The sequence below is a fragment of the Triplophysa rosa genome, linkage group LG11 (genome assembly GCF_024868665.1).
Source record: "Triplophysa rosa linkage group LG11, Trosa_1v2, whole genome shotgun sequence".
In the NCBI taxonomy this organism is placed as follows: Eukaryota; Metazoa; Chordata; class Actinopteri; order Cypriniformes; family Nemacheilidae; genus Triplophysa; species Triplophysa rosa.
The window spans coordinates 5,612,675-5,635,244 of record NC_079900.1 but is presented as its reverse complement, the minus strand read 5'-3'; the positions used below and the strand labels follow the sequence as shown (position 1 = coordinate 5,635,244).

The following is a 22,570-nucleotide window of genomic DNA, read 5'->3' as shown; positions in this document are numbered from 1 at the left end:
ATTCTCTTGTGTTTAATGTTTTAGTAGTAAATAAACAACGTTCTTATAATTCTTATAAAGAAAACCTATGGATTATTTAACGAAACACCTTTCAGTAGTTTTATATTATTAGCATCTATTTTTGGTACAGCTTCCTTGGTTTTTTTAAAGCTTGTAATCGGTTTAATTAAGATTTGTTATGGAAACCAAATTAGTAGAAACCACACCAAAACCATAAGATTAAATATTTTAACATGACAGGGCGATCTTATTGGACATTTCGTTAACTTCATTTGTGATCAATATTTATTGGGTAAATTCCATACAAGACCACCAGCCACCACCATTTTCCAATACACAAACACAATTAGACCCATTATCCATATGCTAGTAATGGGATTTTCACAATAATTTTCCTTTATTTGGTGAGAGAAGAGCTACAGATCTAACATAGCGATCAGAAGACGCGGTGACGTGAAGGACCCCTCTGTTTTCATTCTGTCATAATAGTGAGGGGTTTCATTCCCGCCTGCGCAAAATTCCCAGTCTCGAGGTTCACACACATTGACTTGCGCGTGCAGAGCGAGCGTCCGTCAAATCGCAGCTGAGTTAGCGAGTTTCGCTGTTTCAGGTAAAGCAATAATTACATTTGTATGAACGAGCGCCTGTTTCGACAGGTAAACGAACGATTATTGTAATAACGCGTTGTTTTAACAATTGGCGCTTCTTCGCGCATCATTCCAGAAGCTTCCGTGCAGCGCGTGCGCCTCGCGCCACTAATTATTACAGATAATTTGTCGCACTGTTGCATTAAACAGTTCTACGTTTTTAATACACAATGCTGTTTATTCACGGATGCATAATAATAGTAATTCTGAAATTGCTAATACTGCGTCCTTTTTGTTCCAGCGCAGTGTTTTTTCTGGTTGAGTTGACTGTAGTAAAACATGGACCCGCAGAAAGTGACGGAGTTGAAGGCCTTCGTGCAGCTGTGCAAAGAGAATCCAGCTGTACTGCACATGCCAGAGATGAGCTTCTTTAAAACCTGGTTGCAGGGGTCAGTGTAGTATATTTCTGCGTTGATTTTCGTCTTGTTTATAGTTTATAGGGAGAAGCACTGTATAATAAAATAGGTTTCTATGTAGAGTTTAGTGTGGTGTGAGCCTTCACACCCACAATACATGTGACTCCCAGAAAGTTCCAGCATCATCCCATTTTCAAAGGAGCAAACGGAGAAATAAAGCTTGGCAGTCTTTTATGCCTATTTGTGTAGCATACAAAATTAATGTAACCAACATAATGGTTTTTTAATTATTCTAGGATGGGAGCAAACGTACCATTAGCAACAAATAACAGCTCATCATGCAAGGTAAGAAGTGAAATCAACAGGTACACCTACTGTTTACGCTTACAGTTATGGAGCAAGGCCAGGATGAGCAAAAAAAGAAACATGAGAAACACTTTCTTTCTTGTGCCATGTATGTGCAGGACTTTGACATTGTAAATGCAAAAATTACTAGAGATGCACAGATATATCGGCCAATAATCGGTACAGTTTAAAAACGGTTTATGATAAGGGCCGCTATATCCTGTCAATCAAAAGAGGACAAGAAAATGCAATGAATTTGTGCTCTGTATATAGAAAATGTTAAGAAACATCAGCAGTTTGTTGTTCAATATTAATAGTCATTATATGAATTAATAACATTCAGAAAGATAAAAAAAAAGAATTTAATCTTCAGCATTGGACAGATATCATTCTGAATAATCGGTGTCTGTGGAGAAATTTAGTACATCTCTAAAAAATACCAGAAATGGACTGTATACTTGTTTTTTTTTTTCAGTTTGTAGTGTATGAGTTTAGTAGTCTCACCACTTAAATGATGTTACACATAAAGCAGCGTGTTTTTATTAAATATTAATATTATTATTTAATATAGCTTGAAACATTTCCACAAAAATATCATCTGTGTGTTTCTGTTTTAAAAGCCCCTGGAATGCCTTTGCCTTTAAGCAGCCGCTTAAAGTGCATTACTGTGAATGCAATTTTTGTTTGTTTTTATAAAGTGAGGTGCAAGTCTAAATAATTTTCTCTGTGCTAATTCACAGTTAAACATTCCTTTAAAGTTTCACCAGATAAAAAATCATTTACATGTAAATAGGTTGTTTGCACGTGACGTCACGGCACTGCACAAAAGTGCAGATGGAGGGCAGCAAGTGATTTTCTGCATAGGAATGCACTATAACAAACTCAAAATACCTATGTTTTGCATAGTTGACTGTTCAAATCGATCAAACTATGAAAGGTGTTTTTATTGTGTAGCAAAAGTTGATGTTCATGAAGGGGGGAAATGCGAGTATTGACTGAGAAAGGAGATAAAAGTGGTTTGTAAACCTAAATCTGCGGTTGGGATGAGCCGAGCCTTATGACTTTCTAACGCTTAACGAGGTTTAAGGTACCTAAACAATGACCAGGTGGGCTCAAATGTCTGTCAAACCTTGTCATGAACACTAGCTGCCAAGATCGAGTCCTGATTAAACGGATTAAGTGATAAATCTTGCGTTAAGTGTTTCTCCCCCATAGAAGTCCATTATAATGAAACGGCTTAACATACCGAAACAACGACCACGTAAAACCAAATTTCTATTAAATCTTAACTGTAATACACACAAGCTACTGTTAAAAGAACAAGCACATATAAGAATAGTGTCACGTTAAGCTTGTTCCTCATAGAAGTTCATTATAAAGAAACCACATAACATGGTTAAACCAACCTATAATGCAACATTTTTTGCAATAAATTTGCAACATTTCCATGAGGATCGAATACATGGTCTTGCCAATTTTACTAAGCTAAATAGGAAAAAATATTGTGGGGGTTAAATTTAAGATATTGTATGTAAACGTAGATTACATACAATAATCTACGTTTACTTACTGTCTGTAGGTCTTCCGACCTACAGACAGAAGCTTAAATCTGCCAAGCCTGTAGCAAGAACAGCAAAGAGATGGAGCAGCGAAACAGAGCGGGCCTTACAAGCCTGTTTCGACTGCACGGATTGGAGTGTCTTTGAAGCTGCAGCCACTGATCTGGATGAGTTAACTGACACAGTGACATCCTACATCAGCTTCTGTGAGGACATGTGTATTCCCACCAGGACTCGCTTAACATACAACAATGACAAACCATGGTTTACAATGAAACTGAGACAGCTTCGTCAGGCCAAAGAAGATGCTTACAGAAGTGGGGACAAAGTCTTGTATAATCAGGCCAAAAACACACTGACAAAGGAGATAAGAGCAGCTAAGAGAAGCTACTCTGAAAAGCTGAAGAACCAGTTTTCAGCCAACGACCCTGCATCGGTGTGGAAAGGCCTGAAAGACATTACCAACTACAAGCCATCATCCCCTCAGTCTATGGGTAATCAACGACTGGCTGACGACCTGAACGACTTCTATTGTCGTTTTGAAATGCAGAGTCTCACCCTTCACACCCGCCCTGACCCTATCTCTGCTATACCATTAACACCTCCTCTTGACATTCAACCTGCACTTAAGATCTGCGAAGAGGATGTTTGCCAGCTTTTCCGCAAACAAAAGATCAGAAAAGCACCAGGCCCAGACAATGTCTCACCCTCCTGCCTGAAAGTCTGTGCGGAGCAGCTGTCGCCCATCTTCACTAATATTTTTAACAGATCTTTGGAGCAGTGTGAAGTCCCTTCATGCTTCAAACGCTCCACCATCATCCCTGTACAGAAGAAACCCAAAATATCTGGACTTAATGACTACAGGCCTGTTGCTTTAACATCTGTGGTCATGAAGTCATTTGAGAGACTTGTACTGGCCCACCTGAAGGACATCACCAGACCACTTCTTGATCCCCTCCAGTTTGCTTACCGAGCAAACAGGTCTGTGGACGATGCAGTAAACATGGGACTGCATTACATCCTACAACACCTAGACAGACCAGGGACTTACGTCAGGATCCTGTTTGTAGACTTCAGCTCGGCCTTCAACACCATAATCCCAGACCTCCTCCTGCCCAAGCTTACCCAGCTCTCTGTGCCAACCTCTACCTGTCAGTGGATTATTAACTTCCTGTCGAACAGGCAGCAGCTAGTGAGGTTGGGAAAATTTAAATCCAGCACATGTACCATCAGCACCGGAGCTCCTCAAGGATGTGTTCTTTCTCCACTGCTATTTTCACTCTACACAAACGAATGCACCTCTACAGACCCTTCTGTCAAACTCCTGAAGTTTGCAGATGACACCACAGTCATTGGCCTTATTCAAGACGGTGATGAATCTGCCTACAGAAAGGAGGTTGCTCAGCTGGCTGCCTGGTGTAGTCAAAACAACCTAGAGCTGAATGCATTCAAGACAGTGGAGATGATAGTGGATTTCAGAAGGAACCCTCCATCACTTCCTCCCCTCACCATCCTGGACAGCACTGTGGATACTGTGGAGTCATTCAGGTTCCTGGGCTCCACCATCTCTCAGGACCTGAAGTGGGAGTCCCACATAGACTCCATTGTAAAGAAGGCCCAGCAGAGGTTATACTTCCTCCGTCAATTGAGGAAGTTCAACCTACCACAGGAGCTACTGACCCAGTTCTACTCAGTGGTCATCGAATCTGTTCTGTGCACTTCAATTACTGTTTGGTATGGCTCGGCCACCAAATCAGACCTACGAAGACTACAACGGACAGTTCGTAGTGCTGAGAAAATTATTGGTGCTCCTCTGCCCACACTTCAGGACCTGTACGATTCCAGAGTGAAAAACAGGGCAAGAAAAATCATCATTGACTCCACACACCCAGCACACAAACTCTTTGATCTGCTGCCCTCTGGCCGGCGCTTTAGAGCACCAAACACCAGGACTTCCAGACACAGAAGCAGCTTCTTCCCCCAGGCAATCTCCCTCCTAAACAGATAACTGCTCCTTAAGAGCAATATTCCACTTCCACTACTCCTATAGTGTGCACTACTGTGCCTTATTATATCTACATCTTATGTATACATGTATATAACACTACCTCTACTTACTAAATTATCCATTTGCACAAGTGTACATACAATCTGTTAATATGTTTATTCTACTATATACTACCCGGTACAATGTCTCTTATATGTTATTATCCCCCATTTTCTGTAAAATAGTCTTTATTTTTATATATGCACAATTTAGAATCTTTTAGACTGTAAATCGCATTATATTATATTGTATTGTATTGTCATTGTGTTAAATGTCTGTACTAGAAGCTTCCAACACCAAAGAAAATTCCTTGTGTGTGCAAGCACACTTGGCAATAAAGCTCTTCTGATTCTGATTCTGATTCTGATTAGTGCTAGATGTGCTCTTACAGTAGCAGAACCATTATGTTTTAAAAGATGAACAATCTCTGTTTTTATTTGCTTGTAGGGAAGCTGTCCATGTGATGGGGCTTCCAAAGCCGCACCAGGATCCGAACCAGCCCCACCATCTGAGAGCGAGGAGAGTGAAATAGGTGCGTGACATTTATTGACTCTAATACCCTTTTTAATATCCTTTGTTTGCTCTGCATATGCCATCACTCTGGCTTTTTATGGCCTGGTAATAGCCGTGAACTTTCTCTAAACTCTTCCTTTGCCTCTGTATGGCAGTGTGCATTCTTTCTAGCAGTGAATATCAACCCCAAAAACAGTTAAAGCAGATGTTATGAGTTTGTTGTGAAGCTGGTAACTGATTGGAGGTTACGTCGTTAAATTTAACTGTTTTATATCATGAAACGTTACTGTAGTTTGTTTCATTTCTTCAGAAATAGACAATGAAGGAGTGATCGAGCCAGATACGGATGAACCTCAAGAGATGGGCGATTACGAGAACCTGGAGGTACAGACATTGTGCATTCATTCAAATTGTCCCTGATCTCTATATGAAATTTATAGTACCTGTAGTAAAGTTGTAGTACAAAATTGCAATATTTCCGACTAGTCCAAAAAGGACATAAGCGTATTCATGAAGTAGTCATAGCAGACGTCAACAAACAAAAACAAGATTTTACAAGTTGACCCAATAGAAAAATATATCTACATTTGGAATTGGGCATCCCTTTCATAAATATTTCATTAAATGACAGAGGATGCGTGTGATCAACGTTTTCAAAAGCTTTAATCATGCCCGTAAAGTAAAAGTATACAACCAGGATGATGGGATAACTTTCTTTAATCTCAGGTCACAGATGAAATGATAGACCAGGCCAACGAGAAGAAGATGGAGGCCATTGGTGTGTTAGGAGATGGTGAGCTACCACATTACTTGTCATTGTGATGGCTGTGATTTTGTAATCATTATTTACATTTCTTTAGTTGTCTGTTGAAGTCGTGTTGTGGAAACCTTTTTATAGTGCTTATTCTAATGCTGGTGTTTTCAGGTGACCTACAGAAAGCTCTGGAGCTGTTCACAGAGGCCATCAAGCTCAACCCGAAACTGGCCATTCTTTATGCCAAAAGAGCTAGGTAGCAGCAAATCACTAATTTACGTACTGGTCTGATTTCTTAAAGCATGTGGTTTTAAGTATGACGGTTGTGTGTCTTCTTTCAGTGTGTATGTGAAGATGCAGAAACCCAACGCCGCGATCAGAGACTGTAACAGAGCCATTGACATCAACCCAGACTCTGCCCAACCCTATAAATGGAGGGGGAAAGCACACAGGTAAAATTCATATATAAAAGTAAAAAAATAGATATAAAAGTATAATTCTGGTGTTTAAACCCCTCATGTCATTCCAAACCCATATGACTTTTGTAAAACAAAATAGAAAGATTAGCAGAAAGAGATTAAGAATGTTGTCACAATTTTATTATAGTGTTCTTGTGCTTTTTATTTGTGGTTGCCCGGACATTTCGCTAAACATTCCTTTTGTGTTTTGCAAAAAAACATATATTTACCACCATGATTTCACATAAAGCCACGGGTATACTTGACTTTCCGTGTCCGTCTCGCACACAAACGCGTCCGCACAGCTTCTTGAGCATACTCATCACGGATTAAGTGCGGACGTCCGGGTTCAACACATGCGCAATACAAACGAGTATGTGTGCTCTACCAGACCATCAGAGGGCAGCACTGAGTCGCGTCATTTACAGACCCACTGCAAATTAATGATTGAGGAAGTAATTCGCCATTGCAAACAATCTGAGCAAACAGCAAGACGACAAGAACAACAACCAAACAGTATGGAGAAGGATATGCTTCTTAGCTTACTGTTCTTGGTTTCAGCGTGTTGATTTTGTATTATTCTTCTTTGACAACTGCACACTTTCTGTGTGTGTATTGACCCCTAGTGGACTAGTGCACTTATTTCGCGCATGCGCTGTTGTACGCGGCACGTCCGCGCGGTCTCAAAAAATGGGACCCTTCTGATGACGAAAATTGCGTCATGCGAACGGACCGTACTTCGCCTTAAACATCCTCCCATGTAGAATAAGATGCGGATCCGTTTCATATAAGGGTGTGTTGTGTTGAGTTTGTGTTGGGCTCGGGCTTATGTTACTACCGCAATGTTAAAGATATATGATTCTCTCTCTCGCTCACACAGATTGCTTGGGTGTTGGGAGGAGGCGGCAAAAGACTTGGCAATGGCCTGCAAACTTGACTATGATGAAGAGGCCAGTGCCCTGCTTAAAGAAGTCCAGCCAAAGGTATCAATGCCACACCCTTACAAAAATACTGGCCCTGTGACGCTGACCTAAAACCTACGATTGTGTGTTTGTGTGAATCTCCTCACCCTGCTTTGATTGTAATGTTCCGTATGAAATGTAGAATATCATAAACATTTTGACAAACCTGTCCCTCGCAGGCCAACAAAATCATCGAGCATCGGCGCAAATATGAACGCAAGCGAGAAGAACGGGAGATCAGAACGAGGCAAGAACGAGTCAAGAAAGCAAGGGAAGAACATGAAAGAGCACAAAGGGTAAGATGGATGGATTGAAGAATGTGATGACTCAATGGTCTGATTTAGTGTCACACTGGTTCATGTGCGTCTGTGTGTGTAGGAACAGGAAGCCAGACAACAGGCTGGAGGAGGTGCACAGGGAGGGTTCCCCGGATTTCCAGGTACATCTTTGGTCATTGGAACTGATTAGGTGAATTATTGCTGTAATGAAAGTTGTTTATATATACTTATTTCTTCAGGAGGTGCTGGTTTTCCAGGTGGATCTCCATTTGGAATGCCTGGACTCGATGGGCTTCTCAAAGACCCAGAGGTTCTCATGGCTATGCAGGTAACATTTTACCACATACAGCCGTGAAAAAAATAAGAGAATTTTCATTTCAAAAGCATTTCTAGATGTATTGTTGTTATTACACTCCAGCCTTTGTTGAATTTCAACAAAATCAAACCTCAGGAATGACAAAGTCATTTAACAGCAATTTGAAAGACTGACAGCATGACAAGACACATGAAAACTGATAAAAATCGAGGTCACCACATAAAAAAAATATTTCTGAACTTTTCCTAAATATATGTACAATTATAACTGCTGTTTTGCTTAAAAGTGATTATGAACTTGTTTTCTTTGCAGTATTTAAGGTCTGAAAAAACACAGAGCATCTTTTGTGTTATTTTCACCAGTTTCTCCTGTTTTCATTTTCTGGAAATAAATGCAAAAAGAAATTTTTGTTGGAAATTTGGGAGAAATGTTGTTAGTAGTTCACAGAATAAAACAAAATGAACATTTTACCTAAACGCATACCTATAAATAGTACATTTTAAAATCAGAAAAATGGTCTCTAAAATGGTCTCTTAATTTTTAATAGACGTTCAACGTGTTTTAAGACCTTCCGGCGTCTTCGGAACACAAATAAAGATATTTTAGGTGACATCCGAGAGATTTCCAGACCTCCTCATAGACATCATGGTTATAGTTGTTGTCAAGGTCCAGAAAAGTACTAAAGACATCGTTAAATTGGTCCGTCCGATCATAGTGGCTCAATTGAATTTTTTTGAAGCCACAACAATACTTTGTGCGAAAAACAAACCAAAATAATGACTTTAATCGATATATTCTCCTCTGTCTTTTCAGTCAATGGTCCGTGTTCACGAGAGCACTTCGACGCATGCGCATTCGGTTTGTACGGTTGGGCAAAAAAAGTGCAAGTCTTCCTCAATATCGAAATCATCAGACATTTTGCGAAGATTAGCTTATATACAGTGTGCGTCTGCTTGTAAACACAGAGTTGCACTTCTGGGTTGTCAGTCAGAACGCCGGCGTCTGCCCCCACTGAATGCACCATAGACTGACAAGACTAGTCTGACAAGAAAATATATCAATTAAAGTCATTATTTTGTTTCGTTTTTCGCACATAAAGTATTCACATTGCTTCAAAAAAATTTATTGAGCCACTATGAGCGGATTGACCAATTTAACGATGTCTTTAGTACTTTTCTGGACCTTGACAACAACTGTAACAATGATGTCTATGAGGAGGTCTGGAAATCTCTTAGATGTCCCCTAAAATATCTTTATTTGTGTTCCGAAAACGCCGGGAGGTCTTAAAACATGTTGAACATCATGTGGGTGAAAACATAACACAATTTTGATTTTGAGATGAACCTTTCCTTAAATTTAGATGGTGGATTTGGAAAATGGAAAAGATTTTGGGTCTGATGGGCTTTTAGTTGGCAGATATTTATATATATATGTGATGAGTGTCTGGTTTCAGTCTTCAGTTTTAAATATATTTGAATACCCATCGGATTCTCGTCCTCTAGGACCCAGAGGTGATGGCAGCCTTCCAGGATGTGGCACAGAACCCAGCCAACATCGCCAAGTACCAGAGCAACCCCAAAATCATGGCTCTTATCAACAAACTCAGCTCCAAGTTCGGTGGCGAGCAGCCCTAAAGGGCATAAAATGTGAATGGTGGATAATGTCTGGTTCCAATACTCTGATGTAGCTTTTTCTCACTCTTTTCTTGCCACAAAATACAGACAGGACTTAGCTTGGAGCAGCCAAAGTAGAGATACAGTTTTACAGGAGTTGAGACGTGTACTGCAATGCTGAAAAACTAGAAGAAAACTATAAAGAGTATAGGAACAAGACCAGGGAGATGGTGGGGGTTGAGCAAGAACTGTCAAGATTTGGTTTATTTTTCTGAAGTTTTGTTGGGGAAAGACTATTTCATGGTTTTCACTGAGGTCAGCTCACTCAACACATTTAACACTTAAGAAAAAGATTCTGGGACATTTACAGCGTATCATAATGTGGGTCAAGGTATCAGTACTTATGGACTTGAGAAAAACGTAAGTCAGCAGTTGCTGCATAGACATACAGCCAACGATTCCAGGGGTTCGAGTATAATTTATAACAATCCCTTTCACAGCTGATGGATGTGATCTGTGCTTTTCTCCTAAATCCCTATTCATATTGTTTCCTTACACATCAAATATTAACTTCTGATAGATTAATTTGGTCCAGTGTGTCATTGTTGCTTCATTCTCCAGATTGATAACATTCAATTTAGACTACATTTCTAACAGATCATACATATTTCATGTCCAAATCAAACAGTCAATCACTTTAGTTTGATTTATGTACTTTTTGATTAACTTGAAGTTTCTTTTGTCCTCACCCTCAATGTAATCTTAACAGTTTTCTGGCTATTGTCAATGCAAAAAGTAAAACTCAAACAGATTCTTGTAATAAATGAGCATTTAATATGAATTTTCATGATTTCATTCAATAAACATTTTGGTTGTTGCAAATTTAAGTCTGTTCTTGTATGGAGTATTTACTGGTTTAAGAGTAAACCGTGTACAACTGCATGTTAAAGGGATAGTTCACCCTAGAATTAAAAATCTGTCCTGAATTACTCACTCTCTAGTTGTTACAAAACTGTTTAAAATTCTTTGTTTGCTTGAACACAGAAAGATATTTGGAAGAATAACAGTAACCAAACAGTTCTTGGACCCCATTGACTACCATAGTAGGAAAATGACAATGGTAGTCAAAGTGCCCCAGAACTGTTTGCTTTCCTACATTTCTTCAAAATATATTTTGTGTTCAACAGAACTCGAAGGTGAGTAAATGACAGATTTTTTTGGGGGGGTGAACTATCCCTTTTAAAAGTCTGTAATTTCCCCATAAGTAATGATTTCAAGTTGAAATCTTCTAGTGTTAATATTAGAGCAGACAAATTCACCTAAAGTATAACCAAATGCAGTTTGGTGCATTACAAAATTTTGGCCAGTGATAACATATTACAAAACTTTCCGTTATGAAAGGACGATTATTTGATGACACATTCTTACAATTATGCGATGATAACTTGCTTGACAAGTTATTTCGGCCATTTTATTAGTCATTAAAACGCAAAATTTAAAAGAAACTTGCTTATTTTGTTCTTGTCTAGGTATAATTTTACTATATCTTGGCCATCTCATCATTTGTGCACTGATCTACATAACTAAAAAAAATCAACAAGAATTAAATTAAAAAATGTTTTCACATTAATGCAGTGGTTTAAAGCATACTTGCTTTAGTTTAATTCTCTTATAAAGAGTAAAAAATAAACCAAACCATATGGACTCTAGAGAGACTTTATTCATAATTTACAGCCTTGTATGCTGCACAGAAATAAAAAATCAACAATTTAACGCTGTACTAATACATCTATTTAACAAGAAAACAGCGGCATCTAAACAGAAGGAATGATGCCTGATGGAAATGCTGAATCAGTCCAGACGCTGCTAATGACCATACCTAAAAAAAAAAAAAAACATCAATCAGCAAACATGTGCAAGCAACAAATACCTTATTTCAAAGTTTTACCCTTCATAAAGAAGCTGTCGAGTGGGATAATATTCCTTCTGAATCTAAACGCATCAACAACTCCTTTAGTCCGACTATGTATTTAACTGGGAGGGAAAAAAACTCACTTCTGAAACTCCCACTCTCTGTTGTCCAGGGGACACACCTGTCTGGTCTTCAGCCAGCGAGAGATGCAGTGGAAATGAAAAGCGTGCTGTAGAAACAAACAACCAAGTCACAACACTGCTCTACAGAGCCCAGGCTGTGTATATACACTGTGCGTTTATGGCCGTACTCACATTGCAGACTCCCCAGGCCACTGTGCACTCTTCTGATGTCGCAGAGGCTTGGTTAGCTTGACACTCTATACCTAAAACAAAAACACAGCAGGTTTATTGTTAAATAATAGCTTAATACTAGTTCTATTATAACCTAATACAGTTTCAAAAGAGTGGATTCTAAGATTGTAGACCAAACGATACTTACAAAGATCCATAATGTGATTTCTGCAAATGGCACAGTTGTCCACCACAATGTCCCAAGCCCACAGTGCCACTGCATTCCACTTTAAGATAAAAAAACTTAATGCAACCAAACAAATCTCCTGGTCAGCATCACCTCACTCATCAGAAAAGCCTCATTTATTCAAGTTTAGAACACTATAAACGATATTACAAAAAGTCATCTTAAGGCAGTACAATATCTCAGTGCGAACTATGATTTTATTATAGTCAAAGTGTATTAGCCATGTTTTGTGTGTATGGTATAACTACAAATAAAAAAAAACATTGTTACTATAGTGAAACCACAGGTAATTTATGCAAGGGAAGGTAATATCATGGTACTTAGTGATGACGTCGATAATACCACCATATTTTCTAATAGCACTGTACTTGTTGTTGGAACTAAACATATAACCGTGTGGGGTTTAAAACAGATAAATAATAATAAATAAAATACTATACTACTATAATAAATAGTAATTCTCAAAACTGTGTAAGCAAACATCTCACTGAATCTCACCATGCCTGAATTGATTCTCAATCGGATCTTCATGTAACGTTACCTAGGGGCCTGGTTTAATAATCTAAGATTACGCTGCAGAATTTAATTTAACGTTACTGGAGAACAAATCTACAAAAGCGACCCAAACACAGGCTTATTTTTATCTACCTGACACTAAATTATACGATGTCAAAACAGGTAGAACGCTTTTCGTAACGATAAAACATCTTAACAACATGATAAACCAAACCACATTATGATGTGTTAGTTACAGCACTGCTAATGCTAACCGGGGATTACAAACGCACTGCTCTAGAAGAGCGGCTCTTCTAGAGCCTTCATTTTACATTTGAAATGGACTGGACGATATATGAATGTATGGCATTATTTCTTAAAATTGACTTTACGGCTGATTACCTTTTTTACTTCAAAACGCTTCTTGCTAGCTCCGCTGTTAGCTCCACTTGGGGTGTCTACATCCATCGCGGCCGCCATGGTTGCTGTTGGACTGATGATGATGATCTCGCGAGAGTGAGCGGGAAAACAGCCACCTCAGGTTTAATGTACCTTACGTCGACGCATTAAAGCAATGTTGTATACTGGGCAGCATTATTCGTGTTTGTTTAAACGCAAGAATGTTGTAACTAAATTAACATACTTAGACAATAGTGTATTAAACGTCCGAAAAGAGAAAACAGTAGGTTCTACCGAGATTTGAACTCGGATCGCTGGATTCAGAGTCCAGAGTGCTAACCATTACACCATAGAACCTGTTAACTATTATGCGAAACATTTATGTATTCAAACAGCTCTTTACAGACCAGGGAACAGGGAAACTGTTGCCAGGGAGATAATGGAAGCGGTTGCCACGCATGTTCAAAAGGAGAGTGGTGCCAGGGAAACCAGTGGGCACTTTGGTGTGACCACGTTCCTCACAGGTAGCGTGTCGAGCATCAGACTGACGGAGAGAGGAAGAGGATAGTTATAGAAAAGAAGGCGACAAATCAATAATCGTCTCCTTCTCTGACTTTTTCTCACCTCACAGTCGCAATTCTTACGACATTTGTTATTTTTCTTGGGCTTGATTTTTGGTGTAATCTTTTCATCCTCAGTTTTCGCCTCTCCTTCCTTCTCTGTATCATCTGGCATCAACTCGTCTTGTTGTCTGCAGCGGAGGTCCTGTTCCTGCACATTCTCCAAAGGTTCATCTGAGAGGTGTGGCGGCCAAGCACAGGCACCATAAAGCTTTATCCCGGACTCCTGTGTCCATATCTTCAGGCCCTGCAGTAAACAGGTACATCTGATGGGGTTTCCTAAAGGACAGCGAATGAGACACAGCGTTGCATTTTATATTACATTTATTCATTTAGCAAATTTAGCAAAAGCAACATACAATAAATTGATCTTGAGTCTCTAAGAGATTTGAGAGTTTGTAACTGCATTTTTCATCAGCATTAATGTCTCGATAAAAAACATGTAAATGAAGAAACACAAAAGGAGTTTTAGGATGAAAAAGATCTCTGTATTTTTATTTTATTATATCATTGATCTTGACATTTTAAAAAGTTCAGAATAATGTTTCAGATGGACAGGGTTTACAATTATCTTACATATAAAAATGATTATTAATATTACAACAAAATTCAAAATGTTGTATTTATGTCAGCGTACCAGTGAGGTTAAGGCCGGTGAGCTGTGTAGTTCCCGTGAGGGCCTGTATGTAAGGGAGCTGGTTGTAGCTCAGGTCCAGATGAGAGATGAAGGGAGAGAGAGACAGAGCTGATACTGACAGATCCTGTAAAGCCATGTGCTTCAAAAACAGGTGTGTGAGTTTTGGCATTGTCACACTCTCCTCCACTAGATATGTCATGGGATTATAACTCATGTCAAGGTGAGTCAACTCCAATAATCTGAAAGAGGGGCAATTATAAAGAACAGTGAAAAACATATTTTATATATAATTTGATATATAAAATATCAGAAGCCTGTTTTCCCTTAACTTTTACTATAAAAGCTAGAGTTTTAAAAATCCTTTCATCGTTTATTTATCTGCATTTAAATCCAAACCTGTAGCCTTTTATCTTCTGCAGAACTCAGAAGAAACCAAACAACAGTGACCCGCATTGACTTCCATTTTATGGACACAAAACCACTGAGACATTTCTCAAAATATCTTCTTATGTGTTCCACAGAAGAAAGAGTCATTTTGAATGGGATGAGGGTGAATAAATGATGACAGAATTATTTTGGGGTGAACTATCCATTTAATAGAGCAATAAAAGAGATACCTGGTCATAGTTTTTGTAGGAAAGAACTGAAGCTCATTATGATCCAGGTTCAACTGAGTAAGTGTGAGAAGGCCAGCAAACGCTTCACTTGCCAGATTATTTAAAGAGTTATGACTCAAACGTAACAACTGGATATTCAACATCCCCTGGGAGACAGACACAAACATTGGTTAAGAAATATTTGCACAAACAGATAGTCAAAGAACAGTTTTTTTGTGTTTAATTGTGTTATGTTTTTTTATTATTATTACTTAAAAAAATGTAAAACAACCTTACTGCTTGATTGATATTAATTGGAATGCAAATAAAACAAAACTTACTTTTTGAAAAAATTCAAAAACGATGTTTTCTGTTTTTGCAAATGAACTCTTCATTTAGAAATAAAAAGATTAATCTGTAACCGTGGTTTCAACAAAGAGATTATTAAGGTTCCAAACCAAAAAATGAATAGGAATGATTAGGAAAGTTTAGGAATTATCAAGAACCATCTACAATTCACTTAGAAGTGGTGATCTACCTGAAACATCATGTTAGACGGTAGACAAGTTGATTGTGGGTGAGAGAGAGCAGGTTTAAAGAGCGCAATGAAGCAAACGCTCCAGGGTGGATCTCCTCAATGCGGTTTCGATCCAAATATAACTGCTTCAATGATGATAATCCATCAAATGATTCCTGATCAGAGAGAGATGGTTAAAACACACATGATAACCACAGAGATCAGATCCTGTACTTGCACATCTAGGAACACACAGAATGTGAAGGAGACCTGGTATGTACCTGGTAGAGGATGTCAATGTTGTTGTGGGTGAGGTCAAGCTGCACCAAATGGGAAAGTCCCCGAAACGCTCCTGCTCTTACCGAGTGGATCCTACATCCCTGCAGGTTCAGATGAGTCAGGTAGGGGGTGTGTTTAAAAGCTCCTTTACTCAGGTCTCCAAGATTATTTCTCTTCAGATCCAATTTCACTGTGATCTACAAAACACAGAGAAAACAGATAATTATGATGTGCATGCTTATAATAATGCAATTAAATATGCAGTCACATTTAGCTTTACTGGATTTAGAAAGCAACTGGGGCTCACCTCCTTTATGGTAGGAGGAATGTGCATAAGATTTTTCCCTATGCATGTTACAGTGAGCTTGGTGTCATCACAGACACAGATGCGTGGACACGTCACAGTTTGACTCAAGGGTATAGAGGTCATGAGGAATAGCATTACCATCAGCCTCATGGTGAAGACCTCCTAAAACAGAAGTTCTGCGATGAAAAATGACTTATATGTGCAATTTACAATAAGATAAAGAATAAAAAACACAAAGAATAATTCATCAAATATCCCATGACACTGTCTGCATCTGCATTTTAGAGTTTTTTCTTGGAACAAATTTGGTAAATTCTTGCATTTTGACCTCTGATCCTATTCAGGGCTGTACAAATTAACACTGTGCTACTACATTTCACAGCAGGTCTACCCTTTTGTGCATGAATGGACAGAGCAGACAGAGAACCATTTGATTCATTTCCATTTTTAACATTTGTTTATAACCTTGCATAAGTATTGAATCTCAATGAACACAAATTATCTTACCATGTTAATTTAAGAGGTCAATAGTTTCCATCTCAACTGAAATAACACTGCCAAACATTCAAATTAACCAGAATTTGACCAGAAAGTGTCCATTAGGGACACAAAATAAATGATCTAAAGTTGCTTTATTTTTCAATTTTCAGATAACGCTCCTTCCTTCAAACACATCTTATTAGCCAAGTATGCATTTCTATAATAATAATAAATGCTTTTAACCAGTTATATAAAACGTGCCACTTACCTCTTTCACTGCTGGTTTAACTATAGATTTCACAAAAAAAACATGTCTTTAAAATAATGGATATGTAAAAAAATGTTAAAAACAGACCTTGGCTGCACGTTTCCAACTTTCCTCTCTCTAAAGTGTCCTGGTTAAAGCTGAAACAGAGGTCTGTCCCTGTGGTTTTCTTGAACAAACCTTCACACTGGTCCATCAGTTGATGTTCAGGGCAGTGCTTCAAACCTTCTGACTGCATGACAATTCCTGATCATCACAAGCTTTCTCCAAAGAAAAATCTTCTCTAAGCTGTATTGGTCAAATGCTTTTTGGCCTTTATATACACTGTAAAACTTTGCTGTAGTTTTTGCAGCAGGTTTGCCAGTAACTTATTGTAGCTTTAATTAATATACTTTCCGATTAGTACTGTTTTCAATTACTTAAATCAAAATTAAAACACTTTAACTTTTGAGATTCAAAATGAGCAAGAAGAGACTGGCATTAGCACAGCAATACTGCAAAAAAAGACATTCTTCCTAAGCATTTTCTCTTGTTTTCTGTAAAAATATTTAAAACTTCTTAAATTACGATACATAACAAGAAAAGTGACCCAAGATATTTAGTCTTGTTTTATGAAAGAAAATATATAAACTAGGTAAGTTTATGCTTAAAACAAAATTGTACATTAAATCTACAGTAAATTACTGGCAAACCTGCGGCGAAATTACAGCACAGTCTTACAGTGTACAACATCCATTTAAAAACCATCTTTAAATAGAGCACATTAATTTTGATCTACATTTATGAAAGGTTTTAAAATGCATCAATGTTACATAAAACTCATTGCTCCATGTAATATGTATTTAAGGAATCATGCAGTAAACCCAGTGTGTGTGTTTATAGACTTCTATGTTTTTACACCCCGTTCATAAGCTGTAAAATGTTTTGCATAAAAAAAGGAGAAATGGTGGTGTTATTTTACAGTCATTTTTATTTAATAAATTATATCATTGACAGATGACACCAATCACCTTTATTAGGCTATGTTATGCATGCCGTTTGTGACAAGCAGAGCGGGACGAGGGCCATGAGGGAACGGCGCGTGGCTGGTGACGCGAGTGATAATGAGCGTCAGCTGCGCGTTGCACCGGTCTCGCATCTCTCATGGAGGAGCTCCGGAAGCATAAAAGGAGGAGCGACAGCGGTGAAGGACGAGAGAGAACCAGGCCTGGATTTTATGTTATGTTTTATTATGTTTGTGTGGCCGGCAGTCGATCTATTGCCAGAAATGCAATATAATATACATAACTATATCTTCATAGGTGTATAAAGAGCTTACACAATGAAGCGTTATGTTTTTATTACCTTAGAATGAGCTATTTCTATCTACATAAACCGCGGGTCCCCTTGCATATAATTCGCCATGTTCTGTCAGCTGTCGTAGTGTTTCGAACGGGAGGGGTGGAGTGAGTGGTTGGTTGCAATTCGCAACCTTGCCGCTAGATTTCAATGACTGCACCTTTAAGGCACTAATTGCATTATGAGAGTGTATGTAAACAAAAGAATTAGCAAGCTAGCACTGCTGGCTAGTTTATAAATACATAAAAATAATCTCCTCAACAAAACCTAAAACAAAACAAAAAATACTGTAGTCTTATGTGCATTTAAAGTGCTGATTGGCTCACAGATATAACCTTATAGAACCCAATTATAATTCGATTTTGTAGATAGAACCTTTTTGTTTTCTCAAAAAAGTCCCAAAATGTTGTCACAGAATAAGAATACGTGAATAACTCAATTTTGACCAAAATGTCAGATAGAACCTTAAAATTCTAACGCGACGAAGTGTAGCCTCACGCATTAGAAAGGTTAGACCCTATCTCACTGAACATGCGGCACAACTCCTTGTCCAGGCCCTGGTAATCTCAAGGTTGGACTACTGCAATGCTCTCCTTGCTGGTCTTCCTGCAAAGGCTATCAAACNGTAGCCCTTCCCCTTGCCACTTTGTTTCAAGAGGCAAGGGGAAGGGGCGAGGGGTAGGCGAAGGGGTAGAAAATAGAATTGGGATTGGGCCTTACAGTGTACAACATCCATTTAAAAACCATCTTTAAATAGAGTACATTAAATTTGATCTACATTTATGAAAGGTTTTAAAATGCATCAATGTTACATTAAACTCATTGCTCCATGTAATATGTATTTAAGGAATCATGCAGTAAACCCAGTGTGTGTGTTTATAGACTTCTATGTTTTTACACCCCGTTCATAAACTGTAAAATGTTTTGCATAAAAAAAGGAGAAATGGTGGTGTTATTTTACAGTCATTTTTATTTAATAAATTATATCATTGACAGATGACACCAATCACCTTTATTAGGCTATGTTATGCATGCCGTTTGTGACAAGCAGAGCGGGACGAGGGCCATGAGGGAACGGCGCGTGGCTGGTGACGCGAGTGATAATGAGCGTCAGCTGCGCGTTGCACCGGTCTCGCATCTCTCATGGAGGAGCTCCGGAAGCATAAAAGGAGGAGCGACAGCGGTGAAGGACGAGAGAGAACCAGGCCTGGATTTTATGTTATGTTTTATTATGTTTGTGTGGCCGGCAGTCGATCTATTGCCAGAAATGCAATATAATATACATAACTATATCTTCATAGGTGTATAAAGAGCTTACACAATGAAGCGTTATGTTTTTATTACCTTAGAATGAGCTATTTCTATCTACATAAACCGCGGGTCCCCTTGCATATAATTCGCCATGTTCTGTCAGCTGTCGTAGTGTTTCGAACGGGAGGGGTGGAGTGAGTGGTTGGTTGCAATTCGCAACCTTGCCGCTAGATTTCAATGACTGCACCTTTAAGGCACTAATTGCATTATGAGAGTGTATGTAAACAAAAGAATTAGCAAGCTAGCACTGCTGGCTAGTTTATAAATACATAAAAATAATCTCCTCAACAAAACCTAAAACAAAACAAAAAATACTGTAGTCTTATGTGCATTTAAAGTGCTGATTGGCTCACAGATATAACCTTATAGAACCCAATTATAATTCGATTTTGTAGATAGAACCTTTTTGTTTTCTCAAAAAAGTCCCAAAATGTTGTCACAGAATAAGAATACGTGAATAACTCAATTTTGACCAAAATGTCAGATAGAACCTTAAAATTCTAACGCGACGAAGTGTAGCCTCACGCATTAGAAAGGTTAGACCCTATCTCACTGAACATGCGGCACAACTCCTTGTCCAGGCCCTGGTAATCTCAAGGTTGGACTACTGCAATGCTCTCCTTGCTGGTCTTCCTGCAAAGGCTATCAAACCACTCCAGCTGGTTCAGAACGCTGCAGCACGCATCGTATTCCAACAGGCCAAAAGTGCTCATGTGACACCCCTGTTCATCTCTCTCCACTGGCTACCGGTTGAAGCCTGTATCAGATTCAAGTTACTAATGCTTGCCTACAGGACTATCACTGGATCTGCACCGAGATACTTTCACACCCTCCTACACTCCTACACCCCGCTCATTCTCCTTCACAACTCCTTCCTGGTGGAACATTCTTCCAAACTCGGTCCGGTCAACCACATCTCTCACAACATTCAAAAAACTACTTAAAACCCATCTCTTCTGTGAATACTTGACAGACAAATGGTATATTCAAGTACAGTAAGTCGTATATGTGCAAATGCTGCGCAATTAGGCTGTGTTAAATGTATTATGCTGATTCAAGATTTGAGTATTTGCGTTAAATCTGCGCACACAGCTTTTTCGTACACCCTGTCTACACCGGATGAGATTCTACAGAGCAGCATTTGACAAAGGTGCTATATAATACCTTTAAAGCGGCCCTAACACACGCGGTTTCTGCCAATCTCATATTAATCTTGAGTACCTATAGAGTAGTATTGCATACTTTGTATCTTCCAAGAGTATTTAGTTTGATCACATTTAGATACAGCTGTACGATTTTTTCCAAAAGCATACGGCGCGTGCGGGGGGGAGGGGTAGGCTGAAGTAAAGCATACGTGCGCTCCCATTGCCAATAAAACACAGACATCAGTTTCACTCACCGCATGCGGTTCATGTCCGGCATCTTTTAGCGCTGGGACTGCTCCATATATCAGTTTCAAACGATCTCCAAATCCAGCGTTATTTCCACCATTTATATAACATTCATCACCCAAATGCAGTGAACAAACAAACACCTGAACTTCGCGAACGTATGCTCTCTCTCTCTCTCTCTCCTGCACACAAGTGAAAGTGACGTCTGCGCATGCTCCTTCTCCTGCTCTCCTTGCTGCCGCGTGCTTTTCCGGGAGAATTGTCCAATAAAGGACTAAGAAAAGTTGTTACGAAACAGTTTTATATGTTCGAAAAAAACTTTCCGAAACCTGTACGATCGCTGACAAGTTGACCATGTTAATAAGCATGAGAAGACGGCACGTTAAACATTGTAAATAAATCAGAATGCATGACGCACCGTTGCAGCACCCCTTTAAAAATATGGTGCTATTAAAACTTAAGGTGGTTTCTCTATGATTACAAGCCAATGAACCACTTAATATTATATTACTGTATAAATATAAACAAAATAATAAAATGATAAAAGCATGGCGATTATGGCAAGAGTAAGGCCCAATCCCAATTCTACCCCTTACCCCTACACTTTCCCCTATACCCTCCGTTTGGCGCGTTCACGTGAAGGGGTAGGGGTGTATCAATTCTCTTTTGGTTGGAGGGGTAGAGGTAAGGGGAAGGGCCAGCCCTTCAAATGAAGATTTTTCGGGACCTCACTTCAAACTAAGGGCTAAGAGAAATTTCCAACATGGCTGCTCACTCGAGCAAGCAGACCCATAAATGTAAGTAATTTTTGCCATTAATAAGGATTTTTATGACAATTTTTCATTTTATGTATGTTACATTCAATCTTGTGTTTGTATTTACGGTGATGTTCTTTTAACATTTGCAAAAAAAATCTCTAAAGTTTGCTAACGGACAGCACTGATTGCACGATATTAGAAAAAATATTTTTATGTCATACACCCGGTGCATCGGCGCATGTTATGAAGGTAGAATCGTGCCTAAAAGATTTGCATGCGCAGGATAACATTTGTAAAAGCGTACGTGACATTGCAAGCGTAAAATAAATGTGCATTCGCAAAAAAGTTTTGTAACGGTGTAAATCAAGCTGCAAGCGAAAGAAAACAAGTTTTGCAGCATTGTATCATTTTTCGTAAGCATAATTCATGTGTTGTGAAACGGCAACTTCATATTACGTAAAATAATTATGATCTGTATTCTTCTGACCTCCGTTTTTTCCACGCTTACACTTTTGGCACGATTTTTGCGCTGAAATACGGCCAAAAGCATTGCGAGTCTGTAAACAGAGGTGTGCGTGCAAAAACAATGGTGTTATGAACTGCAAAACGGATTCATCGCGCAGAACCTGTCTTTGTGTGTGTAAAATAAATCTGTTGCAAACGTCTTGCCTACGCAAAACTGTTTATTACAGTAAACCGATGTGTACGGTTCCGTCTCGCGCGTACACTTTCGGCACGATTCTCGCACTAATTTGAGTTTGCAAGCGTGAAGGGGGAGGCGGGGCTACCTTCTTGTGACCAATCAAATGAGGTTCCTGATGACTCATCTTTTTCTCTTATCTGATTGGTTCAATAACGCGCCAGTCAAGCAGACATC

General features: G+C 38.9%; 3 protein-coding genes and 1 non-coding gene across 5 annotated transcripts; 1 reads left to right on the top strand and 3 right to left on the bottom strand.

Moving 5' to 3' along the window:
* The first annotated feature begins 499 nt into the window (after positions 1-499).
* Positions 500-9,967, top strand: st13 (ST13 Hsp70 interacting protein). Of its 2 annotated transcripts, none has more exons than XM_057346230.1 (13): positions 500-610; positions 889-1,036; positions 1,300-1,348; positions 5,402-5,486; positions 5,778-5,851; positions 6,194-6,260; positions 6,393-6,477; positions 6,563-6,673; positions 7,560-7,662; positions 7,821-7,937; positions 8,020-8,080; positions 8,159-8,247; positions 9,738-9,967. In XM_057346230.1, exons 2-13 carry the CDS (start codon positions 927-929, stop codon positions 9,867-9,869), a joined length of 1,083 nt encoding a protein of 360 aa, XP_057202213.1. In that variant the 5' UTR covers positions 500-610; positions 889-926; the 3' UTR covers positions 9,870-9,967. The 2 variants fall into 2 exon arrangements, with proteins under 2 accessions (XP_057202213.1, XP_057202214.1); XM_057346231.1 differs by having other exon boundaries at positions 513-610; positions 894-1,036.
* A 1,581-nt stretch (positions 9,968-11,548) lies between these two features.
* Positions 11,549-13,325, bottom strand: rbx1 (ring-box 1, E3 ubiquitin protein ligase). The gene is made up of 5 exons (XM_057346232.1): positions 13,198-13,325; positions 12,262-12,340; positions 12,075-12,145; positions 11,904-11,989; positions 11,549-11,727 (listed from the first exon to the last, which is right to left on the bottom strand). Exons 1-5 carry the CDS (start codon positions 13,273-13,275, stop codon positions 11,715-11,717), a joined length of 327 nt encoding a protein of 108 aa, XP_057202215.1. The 5' UTR covers positions 13,276-13,325; the 3' UTR covers positions 11,549-11,714.
* Positions 13,326-13,479: 154 nt separating this feature from the next.
* On the bottom strand, positions 13,480-13,551 carry trnaq-cug (transfer RNA glutamine (anticodon CUG)). Its single transcript has one exon. It is a non-coding gene; the product is annotated as a tRNA-Gln (tRNA).
* A 22-nt stretch (positions 13,552-13,573) lies between these two features.
* chadla (chondroadherin-like a) lies at positions 13,574-16,514 on the bottom strand. The gene is given in 8 exon segments (XM_057345458.1): positions 13,574-13,738; positions 13,819-14,093; positions 14,452-14,690; positions 15,069-15,214; positions 15,586-15,605; positions 15,608-15,740; positions 15,846-16,040; positions 16,151-16,514. Coding segments are annotated over 8 exon segments (1,323 nt in total). The 5' UTR covers positions 16,301-16,514.
* Positions 16,515-22,570: the final 6,056 nt, after the last annotated feature.